This window comes from Pipistrellus hanaki (assembly GCF_964339955.1).
Source record: "Pipistrellus hanaki genome assembly, chromosome: 6".
NCBI classification, from domain to species: domain Eukaryota; kingdom Metazoa; phylum Chordata; class Mammalia; order Chiroptera; family Vespertilionidae; genus Pipistrellus; species Pipistrellus hanaki.
In genome coordinates, this window is record NC_140508.1 from 59,986,709 (window position 1) to 60,008,378 (window position 21,670).

General features: G+C 40.7%; 1 protein-coding gene across 2 annotated transcripts in view; it reads left to right on the forward strand.

Annotated features, from left to right (window-relative positions):
• PTPRM (protein tyrosine phosphatase receptor type M) overlaps nt 1-21,670 on the forward strand; it is a 606,371-nt gene that overhangs the window by 488,444 nt on the left and 96,257 nt on the right. For both annotated transcript variants that reach the window (XM_084887751.1, XM_084887752.1), the window contains one exon: nt 3,918-4,105. In XM_084887751.1, coding sequence (XP_084743877.1) covers nt 3,918-4,105 — 188 coding nt within the window. The remainder of the gene's footprint in view (nt 1-3,917; nt 4,106-21,670) is intronic.

Genomic DNA, 21,670 nt, shown 5'->3' on the forward strand with positions numbered 1-21,670 from the left:
ACTATGTGTCAGATGTCACTGGAAATGAAATAAAAAGTTAGAAATAAAACATGGGGCAGAACTGTTCCCTGTGGGGAACGAGAGGGGACAACATCCCTTCTGTCGGGTATGAGAAGGGTGAGGGGAAATAGCACTGCCTGGCTATGAAATGGCATGACCAAACCAGGAGGAGCTGCTACTGCATACAACCCGCATGTAGCACGGCTGTGTCCTCTTTCTACCACTGACCTTGCCAAGGAGCCCAGCTCTAACGGCTTCAAAGTACATAGCAAGTCATTTAGCCGGAGCTCCATCCTCAGCCGTGATGCCTCCTGACTCTCTTTACATGGGTTTATGTCTTTACAACATAACTTTTCCCCCCCCGTGCTTCTCTTTCCTCTAAGTTGTTATGATTTTTGTAAAGAGGGTGATTATTTTTTTTTTTTTCTTATGGTCGTTTCTGGGCTTAAGCAAATTCATTGCCTGAGGGGGAAAAAATGAACTCAGAAGTATAAGAATGGGCATAAATCAGAATTTTTGAATTTGCATGATTTTGGTGACTAACAAACGAAACCCACTAAAGCTCTCACCTTTTAATACCGACTATCAAGAGGGGGAAAGCTGCATTTTTATTCTTTTCATAAGTGAAGGGGCGTGGGCTAATTTTAGGCTCCTGAACAATGCCATCTACATGCGGATGACATTTGCAGCATCTTTGGATAGGCAAAGATTTGCATATCTTTGTGTGCTGTGCCATTCATTCCCGGCTCCTCCGGTAGACATGCTGACCTTGGGGGGAGCTGTGCGTGGGGAGGGCTGAGCTGTCAGAGGGAAGAAAATGTTCAGGTTTCACAGCAGGATTTAGATAAGCTTATTAAACAAATATCATTTTTTAAAGTCACTGCTTCGTTATTATGAACACTAATGACATCTTTTAAAGTTGGTTAGGCTTCTTGACTGAAAGAGAATCATTTGAACAGATAATTCAAGGAGCAAAAATGATGCACATTGTGAAAAATAAGTCAGCCATGTCTAGCTTATACACGGACCACCATAACAAAGGGTGCTGCTTGGGAGCTGTTCTTCCACATTATTTGGTGCAAATGTGAATCTGGCGTATACTAAGGATTAGTGAGGTTATCGCCTGAGGGAAGATAAGCTGTATATCCACTCTGGTACCTTTTGAGAGTAGAACTAGAATCAGTTTAGAAGAAATGTTTGTTGTGACTCGGAGCTTGGCACAATTAAGTCTTCTAGTTCCTCCACCTTTTAATCTCACAGGTTAAGGTCCCCAGTCCTGATGTATAGCGTTTTAGTATGCCTGTACATCCTTCTCTAGCAAAAACAAATAAGATAAATAGATGGATGGGTTGATCAATTGATCGATTCTCCCTGACCTCAAAAACATAGCATTTATTTCAAGGTTTTTTTAGCTAGCTTGTTGAAAATTCAAGATATTAAAAGATATAGGTAGCATTCATTCTCTGGTTCTCTAAGATCAGAACTGTTAGTGATAAGTTTTATTTCTGATTTCCTTTTATGTATTCTTTTAAATGTAAACATATGTCAGTGGGTAAATTTTAACAAACGTAGGAAATTAATGTCAAATTGTATGTTTTTATCAGTAATAATTCTTTTTTAAGAGGTTGTGGACACTGATTTCTCACTAACGTGGGTGGAACCAAGAATTTCTACCAGTTTAGGTGACCCAATTTCATAACAGCTATTGCGCAAGGAACGTTCTATTTTCTCTTTGAGATCTAAATGCTAGATAAAAGTACTCTTTTCTTAGATGGTCTCAGTAGTGTTTAAATGCTTCAGGACACATCCACACTGGTAATGAGGCCGAGATGTCACAGTGCCGGGAGATGATGCATACGATGGTAACAGTGGTTTTAACCACGTGATTAAAACTTCCAAGAATGTCCCAGCCCTGGATCACAACGCTGCTCGGTCACCAGCTTATCCACTTAAGAGACCCAGATGATTAATTTAGGGGAAGTTTAGAAGGTCAGTCCACAATGGAGGGCATTTAATTATGTTCATCCCAAAAGGTGCAAAAGTGAGGGAACGAGAGAGGCACAGGCAGGAACTAATTAATGTGCCATTTATTTTAGTATCAAGAAGAAACTTTCTACTGGGGTAGCTAAAGCTCCATGGATTCAGTACTTCCGGAGCAATCCTGTATCCCACTTTATGAGCTTGGCAGTCGCCAGCAAGCAAACCTGACATGAAAATCTCCCGGTTGATTTGTGACAGTTCTAATAAAATGAGAACATAGGGATTTCTAAATTTCAAAGTAATTCCAGATGGGGGGAAAAAATCATAAAATCAACTTACCACCCTTTTTATTTTGTCTTTGTGTCTTTAGCCACCTTGTAGTGATCCAGGTGCCATTTCAGCAACAGCGACATAGCTACACACTTGTGTACCACCTTTCATACCATGCATTCCCAGGTGCTTTGCAATGCAGAGAGAAGGGAGGTTTCAAAACCAGGCCCAGCTGATCAGGCACCCTTGAGCTAAATTTCCTTTGGACCTGAACTTCTCAGTTTAAAAACCAAACCCCATAACTGAACTCCCTGTTGATACACAATCTGATAATTTAAAAAAAAAAAAGAAAAGAACAAATTTTTTATACCTGAAATAGATTCTTATTGACTATCCTCATTTTAAGTGACTTTGCATTATATTTTGATGAGACACATCCTCAATTATAAAACAGCTAAAGGTATTCAGCATTATTATGCTTTAACCTGTAGACTATGAAACTCTTAATCTAATAGCACTTTCCTACATAAGACATTTTTTAATAGCTACAATTTCTGCAGTTCACTCATCTAATTTACTAGTAGCCTTCCATCAAAACACAGCCTCTTTAGGCTTATTTGACCAAATTTTCACATTAATTTTGTAATACAATTTGGTTGACCTATTTAAGAAATTCACATAAGAAGCCTTAGTCCTTACTTGGGTTCTTGGGGGATGAGAAGCAATTGTGATACTTCTTTCACTCCTTTTTGAACAGAGTACATGAACATCTCCATCCTGACGAGATGGGAGACTGGAGGCTTTGCCCCCTGACCACCTCTGTATGGAAAACTTAACTGTCAAATTAAAGCACAAAATAAAAACTACCTGTAATTATTCACACAGTATTATTGCTTATGCCCTGTTTCCTTTTTCTCCTCTTTTCTCCTGATATGTACCTTCTTAAAAGTGCCAATAAATGGTAAGTTCCCCCATTCGCCCCATGGAGAAGGTGTGGAGGGAATGGGGGGGTGTTTCTCATCTGTAGACCCTGACAAAGCCAGCTGGCTCTGCTGCGTGTCGGCCTGCATGTTAGCTCCTGTAGAACATTCCATGTGTGATGTGCTGGTCCACAGTATTTTGTCAAGCTTTCTGATCCTGGAGCATGCAAAGTGACTCATCACTTCCCTTTCCTTTTCCACTTTGCTTTGATTTCACCTATCAAGGCCATCCTCATTGCTAGCTTTGTAAGCCACACCATTTTGTGCACTTTTATTTTGCTCACAGAACATTTGTACAGACTTCATTTTCTCCATCATACAAATTAGGTGACAAATCTTCAGAAGAAATCCAAGACTGGTTTAATACCAAGCCTTGATGAAGTTTCAGACTGAAACTTCTATAAACTTAGCACCCGGAGGCTAAAGGGTTCTTACCAACCAGCTTTGTGAAAGAAATGGATCGTTTGGACTGCTTTGTCAAAAGCAGGATTTCTGCCTCATCCCTATCAGTGTTGCCAATCCCATTTAAATTTCTAAACATTTAACTTTTCTTTTTTTGCTGAGCCATTGTAGGGATTATTGCAGCTATAGGTTGAGGGGAATGCCAGCACCAGTTCTTAGCATTTTCAGTGACTTTGACATCGCCTGCTGGCTCACCCTCACTTTCTCCTTCCCTTCCTCTCCTAGACGAGACCCACACGATGGCCAGTGACACCAGCAGCTTGGTGCAGTCGCACACGTACAAGAAGCGCGAGGCGGCCGAAGTGCCCTACCAGACGGGGCAGCTGCACCCCGCCATCCGCGTAGCAGACCTGCTCCAACACATCACGCAGATGAAGTGTGCGGAGGGCTACGGCTTCAAGGAGGAATACGAGGTGAGCATGAGCTCAGCACCAGGGCCCCTCTCAGCCTTCCTGAGAATCATGCCAGGCTCTGTGCTCCCAGCTCACTCAGCCAGCCGGTGGGCCCCATGAGGGCTGCCAGAAAGAGAACAGGTATTCCAGCCATGGTTCCATTTCCATCTGGTAGGGAGATGCATTACTAGGTAGTGAGTGTGCATTAAATGCAATGAAAACAGAGGCCCACCAGGCTCTCATCCCCATTCGTGATCACTTCGTTGGCTTTTCCTGTAATTAAATATGATGTTAGATCCTGATGATTTTGTGTAGTTAACCCAGGAAGAACCTACTCACTTAAAACAATTATAGACAACCGAAGTCATGTCATGTGGTGGAGATTAGAAGACTGGCTAGTGTCATCCTCGTGACAGCTGGGATTGTCCAGCCAGCCCTGGAGCACGTTGCTGACCCAGGATCTAGTGTGACAGCATTCAGGGTATTTCCAGGAGTGGCAGTATTCTCTGATCCTGTGTAAAATGTGGGGCTCATCTCTTTCACAGCCTCTGTCATTGACCAGTTCTTTTGGAAAGTCATTCAAGAACTGAAAAGAATGAATTTATTTTAAGAAGTGTGATTCAAAGAAGCCCATGCTACTTGAGTGTCTGAGTCAGGGGAGTAGGTTTCTCTTTTTACCTTGTTAAAATTAGGTCACAGTCACTAGTGAAGAAAAGGTAGCATGCTTATAGTAAAAATAGAGTAGATATATCATCATCCCAAAGATGGAAGGGTCCCGGGTTTGATTTTCATCAAGGGTATGTACCTCTGTTGCAGGCTTGATCCCTAGCCCTGGTAAGGGCATTCGGAGGCAACCAATCAATGTATCTCTCACATCGATGTTTCTCTCTCTATCTCTCCCTCTCCTTTCCACTCTGAAATAGAAAAAAAAAAATAGGATTATATAGTTATGTGGTTTTTTTAATCTTAGAATGTGTTTCTGGTGCCGTATCGACCTGATCAGCCCACAGTTGGAGAACATTTTGTCTGGAATGAGAGTATTTTTAAATCAGTTCCTATCATCTACATATCCTACAAGTTTCAAACTGCTTCATCTCCTCTTAGGGAGCACTTGATACTTCATATTATGCTCCAGGAGCTGTGTTGTCTTAGATTTAACTCCATTTCCAAGCTTGCTGGCCAGGCTCATTATAGCAGTGAGAGCCATACCACTGCAATGGCTGATCTTTTAAGTCCAGTTCTCCGCTCCAATGCAGACAAATAGACACACTTTGTCTGCTGACATGTGCATCCTTGTATGTTGCCAGTGGACCTGTGTTCAAAGACAACAAAGCCAAAGAAATGAACTCAAACCAAACCCCAAGGGTCTCATTTAAGTCCAGGAAATATTTTCAGATCAAGTACTGCATTTTAGCAACCCTGAAATTCTTATTTAGTGGCTATTTTAGTTTTACCTTTAGTGATTTATAATTCAGTGAAATTGACTGCCTGCATATTTCCTCATGCACTTTTAAAAGCTAGCTTAGGAATTAATGGGATTAAGAGTAAGACTTCCAAAAGCATTAATATCTTATGAAAGACAAAATTAGGTTATTGAGAAAATATAAGCCTAATGAATAGAAGTGATGTCTGAGTTCTATCCAATATTCTGAATGCAAATATTACTCAAATGTTTATTAAAGATATTAATGTCAAAGAGATTAGTTATAGGCTCAAATAATAATTCATAAAGTAACCTGATAATTTTTCATGGACTATTTAAAAAATACCTACCTTTTCACTTCCTATAACACACTATAGGTGATACATATTTGAAAGTGTGCAAAAACGTATTTTCTATTCAGATATCCTGCAGAAATATGACTTGTAAGTGCCAACAATGATATTCATTTTAAGCATATTATAATTCATGATTCACTGAGTAGTTGTACTTTGAAATAAAATGCTTTACTAATTAATTACATTTTAAATACCCTTTTCTCATTCTAGCTAGTCAGTAGATCAGAAAGGACTGCTTAAAAATAATATGGGCAAGGGTGCCAAATCATCACATTAAAAATCTTAAATTTACTTAATGTTACATATCAATCATATCTCCATAAAGCTGTGGACAGAAGTAAATACTTAAACACCAAAACCATTTTAAAACAAAGAAAAAGAAAGAAGGAAAATGGGGTGGGGGGGGACGGAGAACATATGCTAGAGAGGAAAGCAGGAACAAATAAGAAGGTGCTATTGGGAGAAATATGAAATGGAATATTCTGTTAAGAAGAATCCTAGCACTGAGTGATTTTCAGATGATTAAATGCCCCTCCTGGGGGTCAGGGGAGGACAAGGTGCTGATGTTGGCAGGAAGAACCTGGTGAGACAGAGTAAATGGGACATATGACGGATGCTGATGGGTAGGGAAAACTGTGCAGTGGCTGCAGGGAGACAGGGATGCCTGCTAAGCTATGTCTCACCTCAAGCCTGGAGTCCTACCTTTGTCATCCTTGCCTGCATGTGTCACTGAATCACATGACCAGGTCTTTTTAGAGGCACAACCAGGCTGATGGGAATTAAAGGAGCTGTCCAGGCTGTATTTACTGTGCTCTACATTCTCTAATCTTAGGGAATATTTATCCTAGGATGAATCTAGAAGCCCTCAGGCTATTACTTTTTATGTTTATTTAGCTTTAGAACTCTAACCAGAGGTACCTCTTTGAATGGTGCAGTGAAGTGTACATCTTCCCTTTAACATGTCCCAGGAGTCAGGAGTGTTGTGCGGCCTGGCTTAGTGTAATTCCCTCAGGGCAAATACTGAGAGGCCATGGTGTGGGCCTGGGCTCTGGCTCCAGACTGCCTGTATGGCAACTCAACTACTAGCTGTGTTACCTTGAGGAAGTTGTCTAACCTCTCTGTGCCTCAATTTCCTCATCCTTAAAATAAAGTAACTATGGTATCAACCTCATAAGGTTGTATGAGAATTAACCCACTTAATGTATCATGACATTCATTTGAAGTCTTAGCTAGTAAAAGAGGAGAATACTAACACATGGTGGGACAAAAGTAGATTTTAAAATGTTCATCTGGAAAACAGTACACTAATAAATAAGAATACAAGAATAAACTGTTTTTGCATATTTACAACTGTAAACCTACTTTTGCCCTACCCTGTATAAGATTCAAAAGCAGAAGTTCACACAGTGTCCTTTATAGAGGAACTGTGACACACTGTGGTTCAGTACACATCTGTCATCTCTTGTGTTCGGCACTCTGAGGATACAGTGAGCCAGTCACTTTATGGAAAGGGCTCAGTACATTTTCGCTTTAGCTTTAGAGCTAAGTAATTTCCCTTCTATTTATCATATATCATCAAAAGCTCCCATTAAAAAGTAACTTACATAAGTAGGTAGGTTCGATTATGTGAATAAAGTTTGAGAATTGAGAAAATAAGTATTTTTAAATCTATGCTATCTCATGTAATTGCTAAAATAGTATTTTCATATCTGTTAGGAAAGTCCTAAGGAATGTTATAACTGGAGACCATGGAATACTCTTTTCAGAAAGAAAGGTCCTACTGATGTTTGTGGCAAGGCAGGGTTTAGGAGAAAGTTTAATTTAATAAATTGCACTTAATTTACAATAGAACACTGAACAGATGCTGTGAATCTGACACTTCTGGGTACTGGGTGCCTACCCTCCCGAAGCTCACTCTGCAGGAGAAAGCAGCCACATAGCGAATGCAGTGGGTTAAACCTCACAAGAGAGACTTGCAGTGGTGCTTTTAAGGCCACTGGGGACATCTGAGCCAGTCTGGGGTGACCTTTTCCATAAAGGGTGAGTGGGAGTTGGCAAGGAGAAGGTAAAAAGAGGGCAGATCTCAGGAATACACAAAGTAGAGAACAGGGTGCACTGGGAAACAGGCCTTAATCCTAGGGGAGACTGGTGGGTACAGGAGTCAGGAATCCAATCATGAAGGACACTTGTGTCATAGTGGAGAGCTTGGACTTGGACATTATTCTGGAAGCATGGGAAAAGAAGAAAGACACAGATAATGTGAGTTTCATTCCTGTACTTGGACGAAGATCTATTTAGTACACACAGCTTAATTGTTAAACATTATCTGCACAGGGCACACAGGAGTTGATCGAAAGATAATAAGCAACACCCAAGAAAGAAAAGGGAGAGGAAAATATATCATGGAGAAAGCATAAGAACTACATCTCTCTGCCCCTGTTTAGAAAAGCTATGGCATGCTTGGCTTGGACACTTGTTGAAGCTATGAATTACTTCAGCACTGGAGCATGCGTGGGGATAAATGTCAAGAGAGTCCCCAGTTGCTACTGTGACTCAGAGTAATCATCCAGTTGGTCTTCCTGATTTTCTTCAACCCATGTACATTGGGAAAACCAGCCAACTAGATTGTAAATAGTTTTGAAACAGTGACTTTTTCTCTGCTGACAGTGATTCAACCAATTCATCTTTATCTTCTCCAAGACAGACATGTCTGAAAATTGGCCTAAACACGAGAAGGATTTATTACTGTTCAAGTAGGCAACAGAAGTATGTCCATACAAAAGGGAAAACACGTGGTGGGGATGAGACGGCACGGTGCTCTGTGCAAATTTTGTATTTGATTTTGTTCTAACAAGATCATCGTCTGGCACGTCTCACTAGGGAAATGCAATAATTTGATTCAAAAGAAACTCAGACATGAATCACAATAGCAAAGTAAACAGGTTGAATTGAACAGAAAATGGCATATTGTCTGTGGAGGGTGGATGGGGATCTCTGGAGAAAGACGGAGGGGAAAGGGCAAGTTTATCTGCTTTGCTATGAAAGAGGAGCGGGTTCTTTTTCCCAACAAGTAGAGTGGTGTGTGCTAACCCCTTGGGAAAGTCTGTGGGTTTTCAAAGAATGAAAAAACGGAGGTAGCTGCTCTGAAGAGAAGCAGTGAGGACTGAACTGTCACGCACCTACAGACTTCTGGGCCTGTAAGACCTGGGTCAAGAGGGTGATAGGCCCCAGGACACAGCAGCAGCTACACCCTGCCCCCACCAGGCAGTCCTAGACATGGCAACCTGTGCCCTCCACTGCTCTCTGCCCCTACAGCATTCCAACTGCAGAGCCCCACATGCCATAGGAGTGAGACAGGAGGGGTGCCCCTCCTCCCCCGCTTCCTGGTGGCCCTGCAGGGCTGGAGAGTGAGTTTCTCCCCATCTCTGGTCCCCAAAAGGCCTTTGGTCCTCGGTTTTGTTTTGTTTTTAACTCATCCTCCATCTCTGTGGATCTAAGCAAAAAAAGATCAACCTTCAGTATGAAAATAGTCATGTGATTCTGAAAGAGTACATTTTTCTCTTATTGTAAAATTAAGAGAAAGGAAGGACAGCAATGTAATTAAAACTGCTCCTAGATAGGGCAGCCTGAAAAACACAAATGGCACTACCTCCATACCTATAATACAATTTAATGTATAAATTAGGCACATTAAGAGATTAACAATAGTAGCTAATCATAAAATAGAACAATTAACAATATAATAGAAATTATATGAATGGCTCTGGGACCATTATTAAGCAAAATTAGGGTAACCTGAACACAAGCACTCAGATAGCACATAGTCAGTACGATAACTAAGGGCCACTAAGTGACCAATGAGAGGGAAGCATACACAAAGGAGACACTGTCCCAGGCGGGATGGAGCGGGAATGCGCTGGATTTCATCACATTACGTAGAATGACATTCCATTTAAAACTTTTGTTTATTTCTGTCATTTTCCCTTTCATATTTATGGACCATGGTTAGCCACAGGTAACAAACTGGAAAGTGAAACCATGGGTAAGGGAAGGACTAGTATGTATTTGACAAAGCTGTGACAAGTTAACAAGGACTTAGCCTTAAAACATCTCACTTAGCCTAGGCCGGTTTGGCTCAGTGGATGGAGCATCGGCCTGCAGACTGAAGGGTCCTGGGTTCAATTCTGGTCAGGGGCATGTGCCTTGGTTGCGGGCACTTCCCCAGTCGGGGGGTGTGCAGGAGGCGGCTGATCGATGATTCTCTCTCATTGATGTTCTGACTCTCTATCCCTCTCTCTTCCTCTCTGTGAAAAATCGATAATTTTTTTTTTAAAATCTCACTTGTCCTCCAAAATCTGTTTTATATTTACTTGCCTCCCAGGCAAGCCAAAGAAGCCGTCAAAAAAATCCTGAAAGCCACCCCCTCTCTGTGGAGGTTGTGGTTACAATTGCCCGTTCAGATGCCCTTTGACTGGGCAGGCCCTTGACTGGGAAGACAGGGCCCCATCTCAGAACCAGAGGAGAGGAGCCAGGTGCCTTGTCTCTCCCCTGAGGGAGGTTATTGGCAGAGGGAGAGTGGCATGTACCTTTGGAAAAAATGTTCAGAGCGGAGCATATCGGCCCCTTTGTTGAGTTTCGAAAACAGAGAGAGGGCAGGTGGAATAATAGGTCCTGTGTGTTACTCAGCTGATAGAACCGTGGCCTGACACAGCTGGTTCCCTGCGTCCGCGCGGCCAGGGGTGGAGGCACCCGCCTTGCTCACCTCCAGCCCACACACTCTTCAGATGTGCTTTTCAGTTCCTATTTCATGTTCTCGGGCACCAGCTGAGTCAATCAATTGCCACAATCAGTGCAGGTTATTTTCCATCCCACAGGAAACCACACAAACAAAGCCATTGAAAGCTGAGGACGGGAGTGGGGAGCGTTTGGCAGGCACTGAGCGCGCATTAAGAATCACACAGCTGCGCCTCCAGTGGCTGCAGCAGCCAAGTGAGTTTTGATGTGTTTTTTCCTATAATTATGATGGTGATGCAGAGCCAGGCCCATAACGAAATGACAAAAAAACTTCGATCTGAATTTTGAGGTTGCTTCAAGCTCTCTGGGGCAAGTCAAGTGTATGGGTTTAGGCTCACTTTCTCGTAGATAAGCGTTTCTGCGTGTTTTTAAATAGTGCAGTAGAGAGGGTGGATTATACCATGAATACCTGGTTTATTTATTTTCTAACCGATAATTATCAAAGTGTCTTATTTGTTGCCTGCTCTACTTTGTCATGGTAGCTTTCAGGACCTCTTAGGTGTTAGTTGATTGTTTTAAATATAGTTTCCTCTTGCCTATGCCTCTGGTAATATCATGTGTAAGCATAAACTTCAGAAAATTTGATTAAAAATTGTTATTTCCTATGACTGTCTATCCTCCCTCTGATGATAGTTCACGATGGTAGACATTTCCCAGTTTGTCTGAGGCACTTCTAGTCTGATGCCTGGCTTTTATTTTTATTTTTTTAAATATATTTTATTGATCTTTTACAGAGAAGAACGGAGAGGGCTAGAGAGTTAGAAACATCGATGAGAGAAAAACATTGATCAGCTGCCTCCTGCATACCTCCTACTGGAGATGTGCCCGCAACCAAGGCACATGCGCTTGACCTGAATTGAACCTGGGACCCTTACAGGCCGATGCTCTATCCACTGAGCCAAAGCTGCCTGGCTTTTATTTTGAAGTTGGGTACTAGAATGTTTTTCTGCCCTGGAGACTCAAGCGCTTTTCTCACTTGTTAACATGCTTTCAGTGTCAGATGCCATTGGTCACAGGACCCAGCCCACAGGGGACTGTAAATGCACCGATGTCCTAGCACCTGCTGACCTCAGGAATATGTGGTACCACTTGGATGGTGTCACCTCCCACTGACTTGGTCTAGTGAGTTCCAGCACAGTTGTCACTGCCCCTCCCTCTCCCTCACCTCCATCAGCAGGTCACAAGTCCTGACTGCTTTTTCTGCCCACAGTTTTTAGTTCCATCCCTTCCTCTCATTCTCTGGCCCTGGCCCTCATCTCTGGCCTGCACCATGGTAAGTCTCCTAACATGCTTCTTGACATTCAGTTTTCCTCTTCAAATCGGTCCTCCACTCTGCTACCAATTTTCTTCCTAAAACATAGACGTTTCATCACGTTTGACTAAGGCTCAAATAGCTGCCGTGAGTCCTTTCCAGAAATAAAGACTCCGGTGGATGGCATGCTCAGCCCTCCATGATGTGGCCTCAGCCTGTATCCCAGGCTTTCATTTTAATCACAGATACTTTGCACCAGGCACCTGATGGTCTGGCTCTTCTCGGTGGCTTGCCGTCTCTCACACTCCTAACACCTTCTTGTCTCAGAGCTGTGCTTCGGGTTGTGGCTCTGCCTAGGGTGACTTCTGGCTGCTTCTGCACTCGCCAAGTCCTTTCAGATCCAACTCATACATCACCTCCTCCTGATACTTCCCCTGACCTCCCAACCAGGGTCAACCATTCCCTTCACAGTCTCATGACACTGTGTTTGAATAACATAGCAGGCAGCACATCAATTGATAATGCAGTGAACATTATATTCATTGATAATGCAGTGGGCAATGTATTTATATTATAGTAGGCAGTACATTAACATATACAGTAAGATATATATTAATTTATCGATTTATTCCATATATATTTGACAAACACTATTAAGTTACTTTATATTTGCTGAATTGATTTCTATGTGTTTGAAATAGAAATAAAATTAAAAATATACTCCTAGAAATAGAAATGAAATTAAAAATGGATAAAACTATTAAAAACATATGCTCAAATGATACAAGTCATCACATAGGATCAAATTAGTTAGTGGCATTTGACCAGAAAAAAAAACACAAAAAACTGTGCTGACCAACTTGAACCTTAGCAATATTGATCGTTTGAAAATAGCAAACATGCCTGGCTGTCATGACTCAGTGGTTGAGCATCGGCCTATGAACCAGGAGGTTCACAGTTCTTTTCCCTGTTAGGGTACATGCTCAGGTTGCTGGCTTTGCTCTCTCATCATTGATGTTTCTATCTCTCTCTTCTTCTCTCTTCCTCTCTGAAATCAATAAAAATATTTTTTAAAAAACAAAAATAAAAATAGCAAGCATGGACATGGTTCTTTGATTATTTTACCCATTGAATGCCAACCAAATGTTTAAACATTTTAGGATAAACATTTGTAATCCTTGTTTGTTTTAAATTTCTTATGTAACCACTAATAAAAGTAATAATAAATTATCTAGGTGAAACTCCAGTGCATTTCATAACATGACTATTCCAAGAGAGAAATTATAGTATATCTTCATACACAGTTTCTAAGCTCATGAAGGTAATTTGTCTTATCATAGACCTATTTTAGTGGGAACAAGGTGTTGAGGAGTAAACTTTTCATGCTCTTGCTTGTCTTCTAGAATTTTGATGATGATGTTGGTAGTACCTATCTTTGTCTAACATCTAATGTGTCAGCACTGTACAAAGATACACACACACACAGATGTATCTCTAACCTCAAGGCTATTACATTATTATACCCATTTTACAGATGAGGAAATTACTCAGAATTTAGGTAGCTTGCCCAGCTATTCTGCTATGGTGTGATAGACTTTATCCCATAATCTATTGACTTTAAAGTTCATATTCTCTCCGACACATGTTTATATCTACAAGCAACACCGCAGGGATATAAACCTATGGAAATTAACCTTGGGGTTTTTATTTGACTTGTGGTTCCATTGCAAGAGTGTTATTTTTCCTCTGTGTGGTTTTGTTCGCTTTGAAGTGCTCTGTCCTTTGGCAGAAGACCCATCCAGCCCTGGAGCCCCCGTTGACAGTGCCAACTCTGGTATTTTAACATCTCCGCAGCAGCAGATGCTGCCCATTAACATCGCTCAGTCCCAGCTCTGAAAGTGAGGTCACTCCAGCATTGCTCCTCTCCTGCTCAGGTTTTTCATTGTTGAGAGTTGCAGGAAAATCATTCTGTGGATATCCTCTAGCCTGTTTCATCAAAACCCACCAGGAGCTAAAATCAAGCTACATGTCTTGAGAGCATGGATTCTACATGCCACCTCCCTGGATTATTATTGCCAATCAACCCAGTACAGGGAGGAAGGGAGAAGGGAGGGAGAAAACTGGATGTGTAAATTTGAGTTGTGTGTGAAATCCAGGGTTTTCTAAAAAGATCCTCTCTGGAAGATGTTGACTCTTTATTCAGTGAGATCATGCAACATGATGGTGACTGTTAAGTACCTGGACCTCTGTTATATGTGATAACAGCATATTCTCTCTTAATTGGATCACGTTAACTGGATTCCTAATCTCCAGCAGAACCCAAGATAATACCTTTAATAACGATACAAAAAAAATAGCCAGTTGAAAAGTCTGTTATTTTTTCCAAATAATAGTGTGTGTAGTAGAAAGGACAATAGATTACTCAGAAGACTTGTATCCCATGTCTCAGACCTGTAATGTTGCTGAAGAATCTCTGCTGAGACCCTAACACTGGACCCTTGAGCAAATCACTGTCAGCTGTGAAGGCCAGGTGCTCACTGAGTGTCTCTGATAGCAGTGGTGCCGCTGCCTCAGTGGGGCTGCCACCTCAGTGGGGCCAGACTTCCTGTTTGATTGACACATTTCCATGGATGGGAGGTTTTCCAGTGGGTGGCGGTCATTGCCCGGTAGAGTGTCGTCACCTAGGATCCTCGGGCTGTTCTCTGGCCTTTCCTCTTGCACTTTTGAGTTTATTCAGCATTTCTCAATGAGGTGGTTTCTATCCTGATAATGCCCTTTTTATCTTTTCATCCTCTCTCTTCCCCCATTCCCTTTACCTTTCTCACCCATCTCCAAACACTGGGAACTCGAGTTGAGAGGATATGGTGATGATATTAATACATATTTGTAACAAGCCTTCAAGTGTCTGAAATGTGTTTATGATCATAGTTGCATTATATTTCTAATCCCCACTATCCTAGTTTTTAAGGATCATGAATAATAAGAAATATATGCACTAAATGTTTCAAACTAATTTATTTCATATTTTATATTACACTAGAGGTCCATTGCAGGAAGATTCCTGCAATAGCTCTTTCTGCTGCGGTCGCCAGCCCCCCCTGCTTCCCCTTCTTTCCGCCTGCTTTCCTCCCTTCTCCACAGGCCTGCCTGCTTCTCTTCCTTCTCCCCCAGCCTGCCTGCTTCCCTCCCTTCTCCCCACCCCGGTGCTTGGCTTCCTTCTAGGCTGTCTTCAATCTTCACTCTGGCCTAGACATCAAATTAACTGCCATCTTGGTTGGGTTAATTTGCATACTCACCCTGATTGGCTGGTGGGCATGGTTTGAGGGCGTAGCAAAGGTAGCAATTTGCATGTTTCTTTTTTATTAGATAGGATAAATTGTCACATGTATTATTCAAACAAAAATAATATTTAATCAGAACCCATATTCTTTTGGACCTAGCATATCACTGAAAAGAAAGAGAATATGCTAACTTTTTCTATTTCTTCTATTGCATCTTCTGAAATAAAAGTATTTTTAAATCCATGATGGAATTCATCCATATTACTCAATATCTTATAAATTTAAAAAAAACTTCTTCATTCCCTTTATATTCTATTGTTGCCCATTAGGGATTCATGGAAAACCTTTTTATCTGTTTACTTCAGGGAAACTATATAAGAGATACTGAATAATTATGCGCTCAGTGTTAATTATAAAAACACAGCATATGTTTTTATATGTATTGTATTTTTTGTGCTTTAGGTAATTATGCATTTTAATTCCTTGCCAATTTTATGGCCAAAATATTTTAGTTGGCTGATTATTAAGTGTACTTATGAAGAGAATATGTTATAAATTCAATTAACATAATTTGTCTGCCTAAAGAGAGCTTGCTTTTATTTTTTTCTCTATCTTTTTAAATATTTATTTTTATTAATTTCAGAGGGAGAGAGAGAGATGGAAACCTAAATGATACGAGAGAATCATTGATCAGTTGCCTCCTACTCACCCAACACTTGGGATTGAACCCGCATGTAACTCAGGCATGCCCTGACCAGGAATGGAACTGTGACCTCCTGGTTCATAGGTCAATGCTTAATCACTGAGCCACACCAGCCAGGCTTTTTCTCTATTTTAATAATGAGAAACAATCGTAAGGATAGAGGGTAACAAAATATGTTTTTTAAGGTTTGCAAGTCCTGATTTATTGTTGTTTTCCTTTAAAAGCAATAGAAATTTGAAAATTTTAAGCAAACTATGAAGAAAAAGATAAAAATCACCCATACACCTGTTGTCAACTTTTATTAAATTTCCATCCAATATTTTAATGCATTGGAATGTTAATATAAATAGTTTTATATCTTGTTTTCCCATTTAATATTATATCACGGGTGTTTCTTATGTCTTTGCCATGAACACTGCTACGAATAATTCTTTGGATTTGCCTTCATTATTTTGTATGGGTGGATTTCAAGAGGTGGAATTAATGGTTCAAAATGTATCAAGTGTTTAAGGTCCTTTATGCATATTGACAACTTGCTTTCTGGAAAGAGACCAATTCATATTCACCATCAGCGCCCTTGATGAGCACCCTTAACACTGGCACCAAAATCAGCATTCATTATTTTTTAGTCTTTGCCAGTTTTATAGGCAAAAAAAAACAAAGTATCTCATCATTGTTCCATTTGCAACTAGACAGTCTTCATATGTTTACTAGCCATGGGAAATGTTTCTTATGTGCTTTGCCTCTTGTTTACTTTTCATGAGGGTGTTAATGTCTCTGATTGGCTTGGATGGCCTCTTCCATGGGCCTATCTTGCTCTTCTTTAAAAATGTGTTGGCTGTCCTTAGGCTTCGTGCTGCCATAATTTTTAAAAATCCGTGCACGTGGAAAGTGTGGACATCCTAGACAGCCAGCTTCATGAAAAACTGTGTAATTTTGTCTGGAATTTCATAGGACCCGTTTATAAAACTTGGGGGAATTACTTCTGGGTAACCCTGGATCTTCCTATTCGTTCCTAGTTTCTGCTTCCATTTATTTGGTTCTTCTTTTATATTTTTCAATAAAGTTTCAAAATGTCCTCCATAAAACCTTGCACATCTTTTAGTTATGTGTACTTTTTTGATATGGTGATAGTATATTTAAAAGTTACATTTTCTCTTTATTGCAAGGATATAGAGTACATATACACACACATTCGCTATTGCCTTTTATATGTTGCTCCTTTGTCCAGAACCAATTTTTCAGCGATCTTTATTACAATCATTTATCTGTAGATTTTCCTGGTGTTTGCTATGGAGAAACCATGTTTTCAACCTGGTTGTCACATAGTTCCAGTGGTGGCAGACTTATAACAATGGTGGCCATGCTTTCCTTGCAACATGGGCCTCTACTACCCTTTGGTGTTGAGACTGATGACAGTTGTCACTCTCGGCCACCATCCTCCCATTATTGGAGACGCTTTCTGCAGTAGCCTGGTATTGCATGTCTCTAACCCAGTAGCAGACTGCTTACCTCTGTCCTTGCCCTCCAGTTTTGCTCTTTGCGTTTCCACATAGGATGTGCATGTAAAATGGAATGAACATTCCTATCTACGTTCCCTTTGCTACGCGGATCTCTCTAGTCTTGATCATAGGTGTGAGTCCCTTGGTAGTTTGATTTTCCTCTCTGAATTGTAATTGTTTTTAAAAATGGAATTCTGTGTTCCAGTGCTCATTTACCTCTTCTTTCATCAGTCATCTCCCTCTGTCTCACCACTGCTCTGAAGCCTGGACTTCAGCTAGGCTCACATATCACCCATTGCAGCTCCCTTTTTTTTCTTCTGTTCTTTCCACTGATGAGCCTTTGGATCTTTGTCTAAAAGCTCTAATTTTTAAACAAGATTGTCCCAGTGAGAACATCTTACCCGTGTGGATGGTTGGAGGGTATCAGTGGTGATAGTTAATATATAAATGGGTCTTTGATAAGTAGTACTTACTATTCAAGGCTGCCTGTATTCAGAAACAATGCCACTTGTACTGTAAGTCTGATGGACAGAAAGTAAGAAATGGAGCTGGCTGAACAGTTTAAAGCCAAGAGGAAAGCACTTTGCTGAGAAGCCCGTTTGCCCATTTCCTCTGCCCTTTAGAAATTCCTCTGAATGTGAATTCTGTCAGCAGGCCGTCCTGTACTGTTTCCCGTTTAGTCCTCAGCACTTCGACAGCGGGTGGCAGCTGACCCGTTCCCAGTGTGCTCTAAACCTTGTCACTACACTCGGTCATCGGGTTGCACTGGCGGATGGAGCTGGCTGGCATGACTCATTGTTATGCTGCTCCGTGCTTTATTGGTGGGGAGTAAATCTTTCATGGAGTCTTTAGTGGTTCATGCTTTGTTTAGGGTCTTGATGTCCAATTTCCTTGTCTAACATCTTGTTTATAGGTTGGCACAGATCTCATTAATATTATTGACCCCTTCACCACTTTAAAGAGCATTGGCAAGATTGCAGAACATGGGATTTGATCTACTTTGCCCTATCTGAAAATTTTCATGTATGTTTTTTAGTTCTAGCCATGATTACTGCATTGGTCAGATAACTTTAATCTTTTTTTTTAATACCAATATGTGACATCAGAGTTCCCATCAAATAAATAAATGGTTCTTCATAATTGCTTTTCTGATGCTTTCCCCATGTGACTCTTTCCAATAGCTTTCCCTCCAAAATTGTCCGAGTAGTGGCTGTCATGATTCTTATGAACTGACAATTATGTCAAAACAATTTAATCAGTGCTTGAGCTGTGCTGGCATTGCTCTTGGAAGACTATTTTTCAGAATGACATCCCTGTAAGCATTTGTTAAATAATTAGATCTCTAAACACTTTCCCCACACGAACCCTCAGAAGTACTGTTGGATGTTTCTAGCCTTGGGGACAAAGCCTGTTCACCACTGTAAGTGCCAGAACACCCTATTCAGGAAAGAAATAATTTAGTGAAGGTGAATAAGAATCAGAGTTATCTGTCCTTAGAAACATTCCTGCATTATCATTGTCAAAAGCTCGCATACACAATTATTCAGGGAAGAGCTCCCTGGGATGTTGACTGACATCAGACACCATTCCAACATCGCATGTTGAGGGATGACTGGTGGGATCACCCTTAACTTATGGGACGCATGTGATTATCCTTCAGCCCGTAGTCATTGTTTCTTCTGCAACTTGACACTGGTAGGTGCTGTCAGAGAGTGACTGCATAAAAAATTAGTACAAGGTTTTAAATTTGTGATTAAATGGATAATAAAAAATGAAAGAATCCTCTTTCAAATATATCCTTTTGATTTATGAGAGGCTAATGGTGAAAAGCTTCACTGGTTCTGAGAGAATCTCTTGTGTTGAGACCTTTGCAGAAAACAACTACAAAAGCAGATAAGTAAAGGAGTTGTTCTGTTTTTCAGGTGAGATGATTTGGGCAGAACGTCTTAAAATCTCAAGACATTTGAAAAGAGGACCTTGTTATTTCTGTTCGGGCCCTTTATCACCCAAGTCTCTCATTCAAATCAAGTTTGCTATGATGGTTACTAAACACAAGTCATAACCATTAAAAAAAAAATTTCCTTGGGCCCTTGTGCTGCTTGACATGAGGACACACTATGGCTGCCCCTTCTGATGTGTCTCTTAAGATGTCCAAGTCCTTTAGAAAAGGGGGTTAAGGTCTGCATCACAGGATTCTTGTGGGAGTGATATTCTGTGTGTGTACATCTATGTCTATGCATAGATGATTGATAGATAATAGATAGATAGATAGATTTTTTTTTTCACCGTGTTGCAGAACTGATCTCTCTATCCTTGGATCACTGCCAGAGACATCAAAACAAAAATCTCTGATCCAATCAGTTGTTATACCACCCCCAGGCTTTGCTTTTTCACATCACATTGAAATCTTATTTAATGTGATTAGAAACACATAGTGTCTAAAGCACTGGGTGATTATGACCATCCTTCCCATTGGTAAACTTCATCTCATCTCCCTTTGTGGTCCCTTCTTCTGTCATAAAAACTCACTCAGATCAAATTATCTCCTCCCCTTCCCTCATTCCCAGCCTCTGTCTTAGTAGCAGGCATCGTTTGCCTCTGCTGGGAGCCCATTTGTGTCTCCCTCTCCATTTCCAGGTTTTTTTGGTTGGTTCTTCAAGGACCAGGTCAAGTCTTGTCTCCATGAAGCCTTCCCCTCTTCACCCATCAAACCCTCACTGATCTCTCCCTTCTTCAGACCTTTACAGCACCTGAGAGTCCATGCTGCTTGCTTTAGGCTCTGTGTACCATTTACTGTTTCCTGAGTGTTTCAACTAAATTGTGTCTTCTTCAAGGAGAAGGCCTTTATTGTAGTTTCTGCAGTGTCTAGCACTCTGCTTAGAACCTAGCCAGTGATGCTGAATTTCAACAACCAATTATTATAATTTCATGGTTTTGAAAATTGTTAGAGACCAATGGTGGGCCTCTTCATGGTGTAGTAAGAACAGTCAACATTTTTATCAAAATAGCCACTAATATTGATTGAGTCAGTCCTGGGCCAGGCACTGGGCTGAACACTTCCATTCATTCTCTCATTTGAATCTTGCCACACACCCCATTGTAGACATGAGGAAACCAAAGTTTAGAGAGTTTAATCTCTTACCAAGGTCAGGAAGTTTATGTGGGGTGCTGGAGTTTGAACCCATGACATCTGACTCCAGGGCCCATACCACCTTCTGAGTATAAAGAAGAAGTAGGATCTTTCCCATCATTACTCCATATTTTGAGCCTATGAAAGCTAAAGGAGTGGAAAAGATGTGATGATGGGAAAAGGGATTCCATGTATATCAGATACCCAGTAGGCTTAACAACTTGCTCCTACCTGTAAATGACAGATCACAATTTTCCAAAACAAGAAATGTGAGGAATGTTGGAAATTAAGTTTATTGACAGCATGGTTATATAAGGTTTTGATGTGAGGACTTTAATCTGATCAACTGACCTTGTTTTAGGTGTTTTGTGTACAATTTTTACTTTATTTGAAAGTGATTTGCTCCTATTAACACTGGGGAGGCGTAGTGGAAGAAGGCTAAGAAGAGCAAAGTGTATTTGTCCTTTGACATTGGCACCAATGGAATGCCATATTGCACTTAAAAATTGGATTTTTTTATTTTTTTTATTTTTTGCAATAAGTGTAGAATATGTGAGATGAATCTGGGCAGTGTTCAATATGTAGAAATAAACGTTTTTCAAAAAGTCAATCTCCCAGACCAGGCCGGGTGACTGGGTTGGAACATTGTCTAACACACGGAAAGGTCATGGGTTTAAGAGCCAGTCAGGGCACATACCTAGGTTGTGGGTTCAATCCCTGGTTAGGGCATATAGGGAGGCAACCAATCGATATTTTTCTCTCTAAAAATTAATTTAAAAGATAACACATCTCAGGTGAGGATTTTTTTAGTAGTTAATCTCCTGATTATACAAACTTTCAGAATCTAATTAAAATCCTCAGGGCAATGACAAAGCTTGTTTATGTGTGTGTTTTTGTGTTTATATGGATCTTTATGTGTTTAAAGTTCTCTTTGCATGGTAAGCTGGACAGTATTCCACTGATTTTATAAGTATGCTACAGAAGAGCTACACATTTTCAATTTTTTCTGTTTCTAGCACAATGGGTGCTGTTAAAGAATTCAGGTAATAATGATTTAAACATGAAAGCCAATATGTTTTGTGTGCCTGTAACTTCATGTAAGTAGGAAGAAACTAGGATAGAAAAAAGGAACTATGGGAAACATG